Source organism: Euprymna scolopes, chromosome 9 (genome assembly GCF_053919585.1).
Source record: "Euprymna scolopes isolate OS-2025 chromosome 9, ASM5391958v1, whole genome shotgun sequence".
Lineage (NCBI taxonomy): Eukaryota > Metazoa > Mollusca > Cephalopoda > Sepiida > Sepiolidae > Euprymna > Euprymna scolopes.
The window spans coordinates 85,208,794-85,225,434 of NC_136490.1; the positions used below are offsets into that span (position 1 = coordinate 85,208,794).

Sequence of the window (16,641 nt, forward strand, 5' to 3'; positions counted from 1 at the left end):
TCTGTCATCATATGCTTATATTTTCTTATCTCCCAATATATTTTATAAAACTCTTTTAATGCTGATATTTTTATAACAACCATGATCATAAAACCAGTTGAGTTTTAATTATTTGTTTCTAACATTTTGAAGTACTTTGAATTTGAAATGATTTTTGGATGCAAAATCAAATGAGATTGATTTTCAAACTTTCTCACTATCTCTAGTAAATCACATTTTGGTAAAGATCAGAGGTTTAGAACTATGAAACGCTTTGATCTGGAGATATGAAACCGATGCATGAATATCGACAAATGTATTCAATTTGAATAAAAACCTGTGTTGATCATAGTCTGGTCTTTATTCATTTTATATGGAATTATATGATTTTATTAATCAATTAGTAATCTGATATAATTAGAAAAATGTTTCTTTTAGTTATTATTGATTTTCTAATGCTTTGAAATTAAAAACGCTTGCCCATTTAATTTAATGCCCCTTTAAAAAAGTTGACTAATTACATCATTTGATGCAGTAGTTACTTAATAAAAATGACTTTATAAGTTTATCTCTAGGGAAAAATATATCTAATTTTAAATGATTTTATGTTATATTTTTAGTTTTGTTTGTTATTTTTTTTAAGTATCGTTAAATACTTGGATATTTTAAATACAAATATTTGTGGTAGTAAATAAAGTTGTCCAAATGTTTATCAAACTAATAAATATGAATTAGTAACATCAGATTTATACATTTAAGGAAAAACGTTGCCATCGGCTGTGACACCTTATAAGGATACAATCTGTTATTTAGTGACAATGATAAGAATTTCTTGTTTCTTTGTCATCTTTTGAACCTATCATATATTACACAAATATTTAGGGTGGAAGTTTTACAAAAAAATAATTTATGTGTGTTTGAGAAGAATTTCTTAAACAGCATAAAACTTAACAAATCGGTTTTCACATACTAGTTTAATATTGTTTTAGCAAATATAGGCTCCCTTGGGTCGCATATTTTTACTAGCCTGGAAAGATATGAAAAACATATACTATACTGATCCCATCCTCACACCTCTAGTATAAAAAACGAGGACGTAATCGTCAAAAGAATAATATCATGAACACCCCCTTCCCAGGAAAAGGCAGAATTAATACCTGGAAGGGTGATATACTCCAAACAGAGAAAATAATCATAGAAGCTTGGTATAGTGAGGAACAAACATATACTGCTTCCCACATAATATGAGAAGGTAATAGATGGAAACAAACGTTTGCATTTATCCATTTAGATATAATTTTCCTATTTCAAATAAAAAAATCTGTTACATATTTGCAGAAAGAAAATTAATGTTGATTTCTATTATGATGGTATAATCCTCAAAGAAAGGTTATTTTTTCTTAACCTACAATAGAATTAAACATTTTTACAAGACATTTGAAGAGATTTTTTCATATTTCCAACAGATATATTCAGAAACTGAAACCGAATTTTTTTATTGTAGATTATAGTTATTTCTTATTTTATTTTCTACATGCAATAATCAATGTATACAGAAAGTTTCTATTTTTATTACAATATTGCCATTTATATCAACTTTAATGAAAGAAAATGGATTTATTTACTTGAAAAGGCAAGGAGAGTAATGGAATTAATAGTCAAAATAAATCATTGTTTGCGCTAATCTTTTTTGTTAAGCATTCAGAAGTCAAAAATAATTGTTAATCTCTTTGTATTGTATATTCACTCATAAAGTTCAAGGTAAATGTTTTTTTTTTTTTTTTGTAAAACAACATTTGAATAATCTCGTAATCTTCTACCTATCTAAATGATTTTCATATAAAAGTTGATTTACTCTCCATATATTTGACAAGCATATGCTTTAAACTCTTGCTTTCGAAATAGAAATGTTAATCAGATTTATTTTTCAACCATGCTACATACTTTTTTCTCTCAAATTTCTTTCTATTTTAATTTTTAATTTTTGATTACCATTTCATAATAAAACTAAATATTAGCACAATATTTTAATTTTTATTTTTTGATTACCATTTCATAATAAGACTAAATAGTACAATATTTTAATTTTTATTTTTTGATTACCATTTCATAATAGAACTAAATAGTACAATATTTTATCAGACATAATTCAGCCACAATGTGTATGTTAATCTCTGTTGAGATTTTTGAATAGTAAATTTGCATGAATCAATATGGTACAACTTTGTCGACCGGACTGATTCTCGTTAGTATTCATGCAGGAGGGACCACATAATGGTTACTAGCATCCGCAAATGATACTGGTCTCATGTAACTGACCTGATTCGATCTTAGCACATCAGGTCATTAGTCTGTGCTCTTATCTACGTAATAACTGTTACTTCCTTAAAATATGAAATGGGAATAGTAAAACATATATTTTAAGTTTTAAGAAATATAGTTTATCACATTTCTTTGTTCCTTCCAAAATTCAAAATGATCAACTGAAGATCCAGTCTTTAAACTCTTGTCTTATATTTTAACTCGTGATTTTATAAATTTTATTTTTTTAATTCATGCTACATTCAGATCTATTTTCAGAAAAACAGCAAGTTTCATATTTTGTTTAGTTTTATGATCTTTCAAGCCAGAGTATATTTCATGATTGCATATTTAAAAGTGTTTACTGATCATTACTGTACATTCATTTACTGAATGATTTGATGGAATTGAATTTGTTGTATGTCAAAAATGCATTGTGCAATTGTTATGCAACAGATTTAACTTAATCTAAACTAAAAGTTTTAAAAATGCAGCAATGTTTTTATCAGATTATTATCGGGCTAAAAATCGCACGTTTCCTAGAGTACACAAAAAACATGGTTTGAATAAAATCCACCAGAATTATCTTAATTTCAGAACATTCAGAACATTCATCCTGCAAATAAAGTTTGTTTTTTTAATTAATAAATCTTAATTTGTTTCAAATTCCTTTTGCTGTATATCTTCAGTTTAAAATGAGTCAGTTTGAATCTTATGAAATTAAATGCATCTGTCTTTTATTTCGCAGTTTTGTTTATTCAGTTAAAAAAAAATATCCAATAAAATATTTCTTAAAGTTTAAAATAAAAACATGATCTTGATAATGTGTTTTCAAGTGATATTTATTATTCATGGAGCTTCAATTTAGTTAAATGGTGATAAATTGGTATCTTCTTGCTCTGCTAATCATAATGAATATAAGTGTTTTCTGTAGTAGTGAGTATTTCCAATAGTAGTCTTCCATAAAGTGAAGAGAAACGAATCCACCCATATCTCATCTAACTACTTAACAGCAAGTGGACTGCTTTTTATGTCTTCCTGATCTCTTTTCAGGGTTACAGCCTACAAGGCCATTGCATTGATTCAAATTCTGCAGTCACTATCAGTGGTTGGTGATTTTTAACGCTCCTAAATAATTGCATCATAATTTGCTCATCAACTTCGTTTGATTTCACCTTTTCTCAAATTTTCCATTCAGATTGAAATATTGTTTTACTCGGATTTTTGGATGAAGAAAAGAAAATTCTCTAAGTATTTTAAAAATATAAGAAAGAAAAGAGAGCAAAAAGTTTACATTTGTAAGTATATAACGAAAGAGTTCTAATACTTATTCACTGAGCTTTTATTGTTCAATTTTAAAGAAAAGTTCAAGTTTTCTGTTCAATCATTAACTATCAAACTAAAATGTATGTAAACAACGTTCAGATTAAAGAAATTTAGTTTTCACTGATTTTTTTATCGCATAGAATATTTTCAAATGTTTATTAAATTGTTTTTCCTTTTAAAGTTTAAAATAATGCATACTTGAATGAGATTGGCTTTTACTATTTTAATTCAAAGAATGTTTCTTATTGTTTAAATAAAATATACGTAGTAAACTTTATTCTTTACAATTTTGGTAAAAAAATGTGTCAGAATGTGTTATCAAAACGAAAGCTAATTTTATAGAACTAAAATTCAGATTCAAAAATGTACAAAGAATATTTTTTGCATTCAATCTTTTACAAATTGCATTAGCTTTTCAATAACTCATAATTTAATAATATATTGTATATATATAGTTTCATAATTACACACACTTACTACACAGGCAAGCACACTCACACATCCACACTTATAGTCATATATACCCAAGACCGGTTGGATTATGACTACTATCATTGTTTCTTTGACTTTAATTTTATTTGAAAATTCATAAACTGTGAAAGTTATTTGTCTAAGTAAAATTAATGAATCGTTTTATTTCTATATTTTCCTAGTGAAGATTTCGTACTTGTCTGATGTCAGAACTCAACTATTACTATCTTTCAATTCAGTTTACTATTTCTATAACTAATGTACTAGCTTTAAACATTCAGTTAAAGCGTTGGTAGTACATGTTCTGTTATGATAGCATACCCCAGGCATTATGTCCTCCATTTTTTTAGGGAAGGGCATAGTATCTATTCTGTGTTATTATACCATCCTCCCTGGGATTATCGTTTCCTTTTGGGGTGGGTAGGTGGGTGGGTGTAAGCAGTGTAATATTTGTTCTATTGTTATGATACTATGCTCCAGGCATCATCACCTCTTTTTTGAGGAGAGAGAGAGAGAGAGAGTAATGTAGTATATGTTCCTTCATCATGTCACCACCCTCCCAAACATTACCTTCTCTTTTGAGGGGATTGGAGCAGTGTAGTATATGTCTATTTTTTATATATATTAACAAAAATAGGGGGAGCATATTTTTGTTAGTTTTAGTATAATAATAGAAGTAAAATGTAGTTATCCACAGACATGCCAAATGAATGACAATTTTTCTTTCACCTCCCAAGAAATACCTTTTACCTTTGAAAATTATATTCTGATAATATTTCTTTTTTTTTTTTTGTTTCTAACACGGAGAAAACATTTTTGTCTACCAAATACTCATATGAATTTTAAAATCACTTAGATTTTTTTGTTTCACAAATATCTTTCTGATTTTAGATGATCAATAATTGCATAACAAATTTCTTTCCATTTTTTTTTATTAGGTTCAAGAACTGAAAACAGACTTATCATATTTGTATATTATAGTATGCAAGCCTGAATAAGTGCTAAGGTGGATTTTGAACACATCTCATATACAGAATATCTTCCTATTTGAGATCTAGAGTTATCTATTAAATAAAAACTTTTTAATGTAAGGATGGAGACTTTATTGATTGGTGGATGCTTTTTTTGTTTTGCTATAATAAAATATTTCTCTGAACTGTACTAAGCAATTGTTCATACTGACATTTTTTTTCTTTTTTCTTTTCTTTTCTCTAGATTCACTGGAGATACATATGGCAGAAGAATTCGCATCTATTTGGAAGGAAATCATTCCTAATATGGAAATAATGCATTTGGAAAGGATTTAAGCATTTATAACTGTACAAACATTGTGTTGCTATTTTTTATCTAAAGTCTTTTTACTGGAAAAAGAATTAATTCATTGCATTTCATATAAAGATATCCTCCTGCAATTTAATAAATCTTACAGCTTTTTTTAAAATTGTGTAACAAAAAAAAAGACAAAACTTCCAGCATTTTCATAGTGTTTTTGTATTCCTTCTGTGGCCCGTTTTCTACATTTCATCCATTGGTTTTCACTTGGTAGAAATTATTGGGAAGAAATCAAAGAACCATCAAGCTATCAACCATCACTGAACTGTGTAATCACATTGGAATTGTGCACCCACATTACTCTGGTGAAGGATATCAACCGACTGAATTCTCTGAAGTGCTGCTCTATTAGATAAAATGGCTACACAGTGGCAAAAGCTCAGCCCAGCTCAATTCCAGCAACTGCAAGATTACTGCAGCTGTAAGTAATTGATCTTTTTTATTATTTAATTTATTGTTCATGGTAAATATTTTCACTTTACATTTCACTCATACAGAGTGAAATAAAAAAGCAAAACAATTATAATTATCCCAATTATGTTCATTTCGAAATAATTTAATGCTGTCATTTTATACAAGTTTAAGAATGTGGCCAAGCTGAAAAATTGATTTTTCTACTAAATATATTTTTATCTCTAAATATAAAATCACCCTGGCCAAAAGATTAGCATCAGTTGGTCAAAGGAAAGAAAAAATATAGCTATTCTGTGCTTCATATTTCAGGAATCACCTATCAATTGCAATGAGAAAATAGGCAAGTGGAACTTCTGTACAAATAACCAATTCTTAAACAGAATCATGATGCAGTACAAAAATTAAATGCGAGTTAAGTACTGTAGCTCTTGTCAACACCAGATTTACAACTATTTGATTTGCTCATTAGGCTAAGTAGCTCTGTGAAAGCAATTGATAGAAGTGAAAAAAAAAAAATAAGGTGAAATTTAGAGAAATAGGTGATATTGCAGATGGCTATGTTTCAAACTGTTGGAAAATTAAGAACAAGTATTTTAAAGCAGAGAATTTTTAGAATCAAGTCGAGAGTGGAGTTTAATGTCCCCAATAAATAATTCCTTGAAAGAAAAATAGAAAATAGAACTTAAAAAGGTAGTAGAACAACGGATTGAGGAAAACACATTCTCTTTCTTTGTTGGGGTCGAGTTAGAGAAGAGCTGTTAAAATCATTCAGCTGAATCAGACGAGATAAGTATGTAGCAACTTGGGAATAATATAATGTATGAAGAAAAAATAGGTTTAAAATGGAGACAAGTTGTCGAAGAAACCACATTTTTAAAAATAATACAGAGAAATTATGGATCTCGCAGCTAAGTCAGCATAAGGTCAGGGCACAATGTTTAACAAGGTTGGAGTTTGATCTTAATGCTGTATTAAAAATGATAGCAAACTTAAAAACAATGTTGGGAAAGATAATACACTGAAGGAAGTCACGCACTCATATGTTTATGACAGATGTGACTTGAGTGACGATAGAGGAAGTGGTCAGCCAAATAAATTTAGGTTGATGGAAAAATTTCAAGAGTCATTAGATTGTTAGCCATTATAGAGCTCCAAAAGAAGACAAGTCTGATAAGATATTTAAATGAAGGAACAAGGTATTCGATGTGAAAGGAATTATTGTCTGTCTGGCAAACATGTTATGTAAAAAGAGAGAACATGGGATATGCTGATAATCCAAAGTGGATAAAGAGACAATCCTTTCTTGTAAAGAAGGAGAAAGACATAGTGATGGGGAATTTGCATATAATCAAAATTGGTGTGGTGTGAGTAGTATTACATCAGATGTAGTCATAGGGATGTTGTGGTGCTTAGGAGTTCATGATAAAAAAGGGAGAAATATGGCAAACTATATCAAGTTCATTTCGAAGTGAGAGTTGAAAAAGATTAAAATCAGAACTAATTTAGCCAAAGTTTCATGATAGGAGAAAAGATTCTAGGCAAACAAAATCTGCCGCAAAATGAATGGTGGAAATTTGGTAGTTTGCTAAAAGCTGAATGTATTGTTTGTGCTTCCAGAAAATGGTAATCTGCACAATTAATTGACACAAATAATAAAAACATCGCTGGCCATCAAGGAGAAGGAAATTGTGATGATATACTGCTTAAGTGGTACACATTGAATTTTGTAAACCTGGCACAAAAATTTGACTCACTTGTCACAAAAGAGTATCTTCAAATGCTTCTGCAAAACTATATTAGATGCCAGTCAATTGATTGTATGATCCCAGTGGAATGTGGAAAGGACTGAAATGACTCAACAGAGCATATCTCTCGACGGTCTTTTGTCGACTTTGTCAGCTAACAACTGAGAACTCCTTAAAATCATACTAAGTAAATGGGATATTAAGAAATATTGCCAGAGCACATTATAAAGTGGAAATGCAATTATAGAATGACATTAGACAGTGAAGAAAATATCTAAAAGAGTATAGATAATCTTTTTTACAAGGGATTTACCACAAATCAAGACCAAAAGGCCACTCAAGGATAAGGTTAATGAGTGTCAGATGGCTGGTGAGAGAACACTATTGTTGTGTTCCTGTTTAGGGGGGGTCACAATATTAAGGTGAAAGATTTTTAGTGTTTACTGCGAGTGTATTATCTTTGTGCATCTGAAAGGATATTTTTTCTCCCAGCACGTAATTCTTCATGGAAACAATTGTCTTTGTGGATTTTACTTGTTTGTCAAAGACTGGCCATATTTTTATTGCGAACATCACTTCCGCTGGAGACATCTGGGATGCTGTATTCTCATTAGGCGGTTAGGCAGTACACCTGAAGAAATTGTTGCAACGCCTTTTTGGATGAAATGTCTTTTGCCTTCTTCAAAGCTGTCTTCAAGGTGTGTAGTACTTACCAATAAAACAAACACCCACGTGTTTGTGCCTTGTGTAGGCATGCGCAACAACAAAACTTGGGTTTTTATAAGCGGAAGTCTCGAGGTTGTCAGGAATCTCTGGGCGCATGCGCAAGAGGAGGGATTGAGAGAATGGTATAAAAGGCAGGTCGAGTGAGAAGGTTATGGTTGTTGTCATTGGACGTTACAGTGACGCGTGCGTTAGCAGTTGATTAAGAAGTTGTTTTTTTTTGTGTCAAGTCATGCACCTTGGTGAAGGTGAAGGTCATATAAGTCGTGCACCTCGGTGAAGGTGAAGGTCATAAGCTATTTCGGCGATTTCGTTTTGTCTCTTTTCCTGGACAACTATGGCTGGGCCAAAGTTTGATTTAAAAATGATACCCAAATTTGACGGATCCACTTCTGTTGTCAACTGGGTCGAAAGGTTTGAGCTGACCTGCACCCTCTGTGAAGTAAAAAGGGTGCATACCGTGATTCCCCTGAGATTGGCTGGAGGTGCCCTGAGTGTGTATCAGCAACTTAGTGCCGTGGAGAAGGCTGATGTTACCTCTATAAAAAATGCTTTATACAAGGCATTTGCCATGGATCCCTGCACGGCCTATGAAACATTTGCCTCTAGGAAGCTCATACCAGGATAAACCGTGGACGTCTTCTTCACGGAGCTGAAGAAACTTGCAGTTCTATTTGGCAATGGAGTGTCAGAGCAGACACTGGTGTATGCGTTTATGGCCGGCCTTCCCACCCATGTTAAGCAACTGTTGAGGGCTTCCACCAGCGTATCTGTAACGCCCATGGAACATTTGTTGGAACACGCTCAAGCCATTATCAGAGATGAGGAGGACCTGAGGGAACCAGTTGTAATGATGGCGCAGGCAGCCAAGACTAATGCTGAAAAGAGTCCCAGTTTGAGACCCACGATCAATGGGAGATGTTTCTGCTGCGGCCAGCGAGGCCATTTCACAAGAAGTTGTACTAACAAGGGGCGGGGGCGCCCGCGCTGTTTCCAATGTGGTAATTATGGACATTTATCCCAAAATTGTGCGGGCAAGATTTAATTGAGGCGCAACCGACAATAAATGTGTACGTTGGACCAAGTGCCTTGTTCAGCTCTTCTTGACTCCGGGTGCTCACACACCATCATGAGTGCCAAGTTGTGTCGAAACTGGACAAAGCAGAACATCAAAGTAACCACAATAGGTGGCAATACGCAAGCTTGCTGTGGAGCCGGAACTGTCAAAGTCCACACAGACTCTGGTGTGGCCGCAGACATTTATGTGCTGGTGATGCGAGGGGATTTGCTGGGATTCGATGTATTGTTGGGATATGATGCTATTAAGGCACTGGGGGGGGGAGTTGTTATCGGAAGAGATGGGACTCTGCGGTTTTTGGAAACCCCAGTGTGTGCTGCAGTTCACATTGATCGGCCTGATTTTAAGGTTGACTACGACCATCACCAAAAGGCATGGACTGCATCGTGGAAGTGGACAAACTCAAGAATAGCATTGCAGAGTACTCGATACCCGACAAGACCCATAATGAATACGAGAAGGAGCTTGAGGCATGGATCCAGGATGGATGGCTGATCCCCTACCCCAACAAGCTGGGACCACTGAAAGGTCTGATTCCCATAATGGCGGTAGTCCAGCATAACAAATCAAAAGTTTGTCCGGTGCTGGACTATCATGAACTCAATAGATACATTGAGACGTACACTGCCGTTGCTGACATGTGCGCCAGCAAGCTGAGAGAATGGCGCCAGAAGGGCTCCAATGTGTCTATAGTAGACTTGCGGAAGGCTTATTTGCAGGTGCAAGTGGATGAGACATTGTGGCTGTTCCAGACAGTGTGGTTCCGGGGTCAGAGATACTGCCTTACTTGACTTGGCTTTGGGCTGAATGTGGCACCGCAAATCATGAAGACCATTGTAAATGCAGTGCTGTCCCAGGAAAAGACAATTGAGGACGCAACATTGGCCTATATTGACGATGTGTACGTCAATGAAGATCTACAATCTGCGTCGCACGTCAGAGAAAAGTTAGCTCAATTCGGGTTGGAGTGCAAGGATCCCGAACGTCTGAGGGATGGAGCACGGGTATTAGAATTGGACGTCTGCGGGAAAGACGGTACCTTACAATGGAGGCGTGGCAGTGAGATTCCAAACATCCCTGATGTTATTACGCGGCGGACTATTTTTTCCTTGTGTGGGAAACTTATTGGTCACTTACCAGCGTGTGGCTTGCTCCGAGCAGCTGTGGGCGTCATCAAACGCAGGGCAAGTTTAGTAACTACAGGTTGGGATGATGTATCTGATGATGCTCTTCTAACTCTGATGACGACGGAAACCCTAGAGAGAGTTGACAAGGAGGACCCTGCCCATGGAGAATGGTGTGTCGATGGGGACACTGTGAATGTGTGGGTTGACGCTAGTTCTTTGACATTGGGAGTGTCATTGGAGCAACGTGGAAACATAATTGAAGACGCGTGCTGGCTGCGACCCGTGAATGATGCTCAACACATCAACCTGGCGGAACTGGATGCTGTTGTGAAGGGTTTAAATCTGGCACTGCAATGGCAGTCAAAGAAGTTGCACTTGTACACGGATTCTCTCTGCGTCTACCACTGGGTGTCCGACATTCTTTCGGGACGAACGAGAGTTCGCATTAAGGCAGCCAGTGAGATGTTAATCTGGCGGAGGCTAAACACCCTGAAGAGTCTGGTATCGGAGTATGACCTGTTGGTGAGTGTAATGCTCGCGGCATCACACTGTAATCGTGCAGACCAACTAATCCATGTGCCTCACAAATGGTATGAAGCTGTGAAGACAGGCGTGGAGTTCGCTGCTCGATCTTGCGCAGTTGGCGTGATTAGCTCATGCCAAATACAAAGAATTCATGTGTAGAGTGGACATCCAGGTATCAAAAGAACTCTGTATTTTGCGAGGCATGTGGACCCAGCAGTGACAAGGGCAGATGTCAGGCAGATCATCAAGCACTGTGAGGCATGCCAGTCTATCGATCCTGCACCTGAGCAATGGCAGAAGGGGCAATTGGAGGTTGAGCATGTGTGGCAACGAGTATTACCCATTACAGTGGTAAGCCCTTTCTAACCCTTATCGACTGTGGACCCACTCGTTTTGCGGTGTGGTGGCAAATGACCAGGCAGGACTCAGCGAATGTTGTCCGCCAACTGTCATCTATCTTTTCTGAGCGAGGTGCGCTAGAAGAGATATTGATGGACAACGATGCTGCTTTTTGTAGCCACTAAGTTCGACAGTTGTTGAATGAGTGGGGTGTCCGACTATGACTGTGATGTGCTCATGTGCCATCAAGGAATGGCATTGCTGAGAGGAGCCATCGCAGCATCAAGAGAATTGCTGCCAGAAAGCAATGCACCATTACGGAGGCCACGTATTGGTATAACATCACACCAAAGGATGGGAAGACACTAACAACAGCACCGGCCAATGCCATACACACATACTGTGTTAGGATAAAGGGCATTGACACTGTCCAGCCAATCGACGAGGATAGTCATGACAAATACAAGGTAGGAGATCCAGTTTGGGTAAGACCCCCTGGAAACCGGTGCACCACCAAGTTCAAGCGAGGACAAATATCTGGAGTGGTCAGCCAGCAGTCGGTCCTTGTTGATGGAACCCCACGCCATGTGCGCGATCTTCACCCAGCTAGTGAAGTACATCCCACAACTACAGAGAGCGATGAATCATCAGATGATGAGCTGCTGATGAGTGAGGTCACCGAGCAAGAGAGTGGTAGTTGTAGTTCGTCTGATCAGGCAGGATCAGAACCAGAACCACACCCAGAACCAGAACCAGAACCTGAATCCGAGATTGTAAATACCACCCTTCGCAGAAGCCAGCGAACTAAGAGGCCACCCCCGGAGTGCACTCTATGTGATCATCAGATCAGGGGGAAGTGTAGTACTTACCAACAAAACAAACGCCCACGTGTTTGCGCCTTGTGTAGGCATGCGCGACAACAAAACTTGGGTTTTTATAAACGGAAGTCTCGAGGTTGTCAGGAATCTCTGGGCGCATGCGCAAGAGGAGGGATTGAGAGAGTGGTATAAAAGGCAGGTCGAGTGAGAAGGTTGTGGTTGTTGTCATTGGACGTTACAGTGACGCATGCGTTAGCAGTTGATTAAGAAGTTTTTTTTTTTGTGTGTCAAGTCATGCACCTCGGTGAAGGTGAAGGTCATATAAGTCGTGCACCTCAGTGAAGGTGAAGGTCATAAGGTGTTCACAAATCTTCCGGCCTGTCCGTTTGACCTGGAGGGGTAAGTCAGAGTTGTGATGTGGTCCATTTGAAAGTCCTCCATGAACTCTTTAAAGTCCCCGGATGTAAACTGAGTGCCATTATCTAACACTAAAAAGTCGACCACTCCGAACCGTGTGAATAACCCATAAAGAGTTAGTAGTTGGGCTTTTACACCTAAAGATTTCAGGCCTGTGGTCTGAAATCTTTAAAAAGTTGTTACAAACCTGCCTTGTGCAATTTGTACAAATTTTGGTGAATCAAAAATGAATTAACCACAAGGCCATTTAGAGAAGCTGCCCACTACTATGAGGTAGTACTGTCCATCAAGTGGTCCCATGTAGTCCACGTGTATCCGTGACGATGGGCAGTCAGCTTTGGGCCATAGGTTAAATTGAATTAGTGGCACTTTAGCAGCTAGTGCATATCCTCTGCATGCTTTCACCTTTTCTTTAATATCCTTGTCCATGTTTTTCTGGTACACATGTATGAATGCATTAAACTTTTCATTCTGGTGGTGCCAGGGTGTCCTGTGTGAAAATCCTTTAAGATTTTCTTTTGGAGGGTCACTGGAACAACTACTCTCTCCCGATATAATAATACCTGGTCGCATGTTTAGAAAACTTCTGCTACTTGTTCATCAGTCTGCAGTTTTTCTTCAATTTCTCTTATAAAATCGTTGCTTTTAGCTTCTTTGCTTATATCATCCACAGTAACGGGAAGTTCTTTCAGTGTTGCCTAGGATCAAACTATGATCTCTGTCTGATCATAGTGATGCAATCACCGAGTCTTCAAGTGGTTCCTTGGTATTAACTGGGATAGTCAGTAAGCATGTTCTAACTTCTTTGAGGGAAGGAACTCCATATCAAAGTCATAATTTAAGGGGGTTGTTCCCCATCTTTGGAGCCAATTTGCCGTATGTGTAGGCAACCCTTTCTTTGAGTCTAAGATAGAGATCAGTGGCTTGTGGTCCTTTTGAAGTTTGGAATATTGTCCATGGAGAAATCTGAAAACTTGTTACCGCGAAAATGATGCTTAACAATTTTTTCTCTATCTGGTAGTAGAGTTCTCAACACATGTGCTATCAATTTCGTAGAACCATTGGGCATTTTATGCAGGATACACCGATTCCATATGCACTCACGTCACTTGCAACAATAATGTCTAAGTCAGGAATAGTTCTGATGTGAGCACCTTTTTTACCTTTTCGAATGCTATCTTGCATTCCGCGATCCAGTACCAAACTTGTCCTTCCTAAGTAGTTTATTTAAAGATGTGCACGTAATATGTGCATATTAGGAATGAAGGCTTGATAATAATTAGCTAAACCTAAACAAACTTTGCAGTGTCATTATGTCATGTAGCTCAGGCATATTTTTTTTTTTATTGCAATGGACTGGATCGAACTGTCTGCCATTCCTATCTATTATCTACTCTGTGCATATTAGAAATGAAAGCTTGATAATAATTAGCTAAGCCTAAAAAGCTTTGCAGTGTTGTTATGTCATGTGGCTCAGGTATATTTTTTGTTGCAATGGACCTTTCTGGATCGAGCTGTCTACAATTCCTATCTATTATCTGCTCTAGGTATTTTATTTGGTTGAGGAAAAATTCATTTAGTTTCTTTAAGTGTGAAGCCATATTCATTTATCTTTTTGAAGCACTGGAAAACATGTTTTCTACGTTGCTCTATAGATTTGCTTTTCATTAGAATATCATCCAGGTACTTGATGGAAAAATTAAGGTTGATCAACATTGCATCGAAAGCTAACCTATTGAACTTAAATAGTTCCTTGTGAGTGGTAATGCACAAAAGTTTTGAGCTTTCTTCCTCAATGAGAATCTGTAGGTATCCTTTGCTCAGATCACTTTTTGAGAATATTTTCCCTAGATTTGGTTTTGAAAAACTTCCTCAGGGCCAGGTAGTGGGTAATGATGATCTTTAAGTGCTGCACTTAATCTGGTCAAGAAGTCTGCACAGACTCTGATATCCTTTGATTTATTCTTTACATACATGGTGGGGGAAGCCCACTTGCTATAGTTGACTGGAGTCAAAATTCCTGCTTTGATGAATCTGTCCAGTTTTACGTCAATCTTTTGTATAGTGGTAAACAGTATACTGCATTTCTTTTTGACAAAAATCGCTAACAGGTCCCAGAAAGGTTATTAGTGTTTTTAATACAAGCATCTTGAGATTCAGTGTTTTTCCCTTCAACATTACGTTAATGGTAACCTCATCTTGAAATCTTATTCTCTCTCCAGTTATTGAACAAGCAACTTTCTTAGTTTTCATCATCTTTGGTTTTTCCAATTTTGCATCAAGTATGGTGGTTTATGATGGAAAAATCCAAACCACTGTAAAGTTGAAGTCTAACATTCTCATCCCCAATTTTTACATACATTTTCGTCCTCCACTTGAGTCCTTGTTGTTTTTACATAGCTCGTGTGTAGTTCTTTTGCTCTGCAATTTGAGACTTTGTGTCCATTGCGTCTACACCGATCACATTTCTGGGACTGGTATGGACAACCCTTCTCCACATCCTTGGCATGGGTAACGGAGTAACTCAGGCCTCTTTTGGGATTTTCCGGAGGGTTATATTTGGCTTTCGCTTGACTGTTTGAAGAGTTAGATTTTTTGTTATTTCGTACCTTTCTAATGTATGCTACACCTGCCTCTTCTATATATTTTAGAGTCTTGCTTCTCAGAGATGACTCTTTGACATTCCTCAGTCAATTGTTGAAGGGTTATATTTGGTTCCTTTTCCAATCTGTTTAATGCCCAGCATCTGAGTTCAGCATCCTTGGTCAACACTAAGCCTTGAATAAAAATCAGGACCTCAAAGTTGTCGGCCGTCAATGAGGATAGTCTGAAGTTGTCATAGTGTCTATTTACGACTGAAGCAAATGTGATGTAATCTTAGTCTTCTTTGTGTGTCAGGTTGATGCATCTCCATCTTTTATGGAATAAGCTGATTTTTGGACAGTATAATTCCATCAAAGATTTTACTGTCTCATCGAAGGACGATTCGCTTGTTTGTTTAGCGATGATGTAGTACATGAACTTATGTTCTGTAGCTCCCAATTTTTGTAATAAAAACAAATCACCATCTGCCCGCTTTATGACTTACAGTCAATCTTGAATACATCTCCAAATCTGTGGAAATCCGCTTCAAAAGTCCACTCCTCTTCAGGATGATAGTGAAACGTTTCTAATGCTGCCCAGATTGCGGTTTGGGAAAACATATTCTGGTCTGACTCATTGCTATCTTTCTTCACTATTACTTTAGTTAGTAATTTCAATTTTTTCTTTACCTGTGTCTGCATTTCCAGTATTTTTTTGTTTTTTTCTCTTCTTTTCACTCTCTTTCTCTTCTTTTTCTCTTTCCGCTTCTTTTTCTTTTTTCTTTCACTTTCTTCCTCTTTTCTTTTTCTTCTTTCTCCTTCTCATTGTTTCTGTAATTCCAAAGTCTGAGTCTGCTGTAAACGTATCATTTCAACTAGTTGCTTTGAAAGCTCTTTCATTTTCAAAAATAGACTCACAAGACAAATCTGGGTCTAAGAAATGATAAACAGAAAAACCGTGACTTTACATAGAAGATATGCCAAATTAATATTTACAAAGAAAAACAAGTCACGTACAGGTGGTTTTGACAGATAATGTTCAATTTTTCACAGTGAACTCTCTCAAGAAAAAAATACAAAGAATTTTGACCCCAGAAAAATTTGGAATAATAAAACAAATTGAAATCCTTTTTCATAGCAAAAATCCTGTTGAATATTCATGTTGTCCTGAATTCTTGTAATGGAATGGATTCAGTTTTGATCTTTCGTAGAGTTGATATACTTTTTTTTCTTTTCCCGTTGTTTTACCAAGAAACGAAAATCATGCAGACTATCGACAGAGAAATTTTTAGGTCATAGCAATAAAATATTTTTTCAAATATATACTGTAAAACGAAAATGGTTTCTTGCAAAGAGGAAAAATTGAGATATTTGAACAACCGAAAGTTGGCCTGCAAGGAGATCCTTGTGAGTCCTTTTTCGAATCCATACATTGCCAATTTTGTGGTCCTGTTTAGGGAGGGT

At 36.3% G+C, this 16,641-nt stretch overlaps 1 protein-coding gene across 11 annotated transcripts in view; it reads left to right on the forward strand.

The window, feature by feature from the left end:
- The window catches only part of LOC145284745 (diacylglycerol kinase beta-like), a 616,369-nt gene that overhangs the window by 332,195 nt on the left and 267,533 nt on the right, over window positions 1-16,641 (forward strand). For all 11 annotated transcript variants that reach the window (XM_080133693.1, XM_080133697.1, XM_080133689.1 and 8 more), the window contains one exon: window positions 5,293-5,830. In XM_080133693.1, the coding sequence (XP_079989819.1) occupies window positions 5,767-5,830 (64 nt within the window). In that variant the 5' untranslated portion in view covers window positions 5,293-5,766. The remainder of the gene's footprint in view (window positions 1-5,292; window positions 5,831-16,641) is intronic.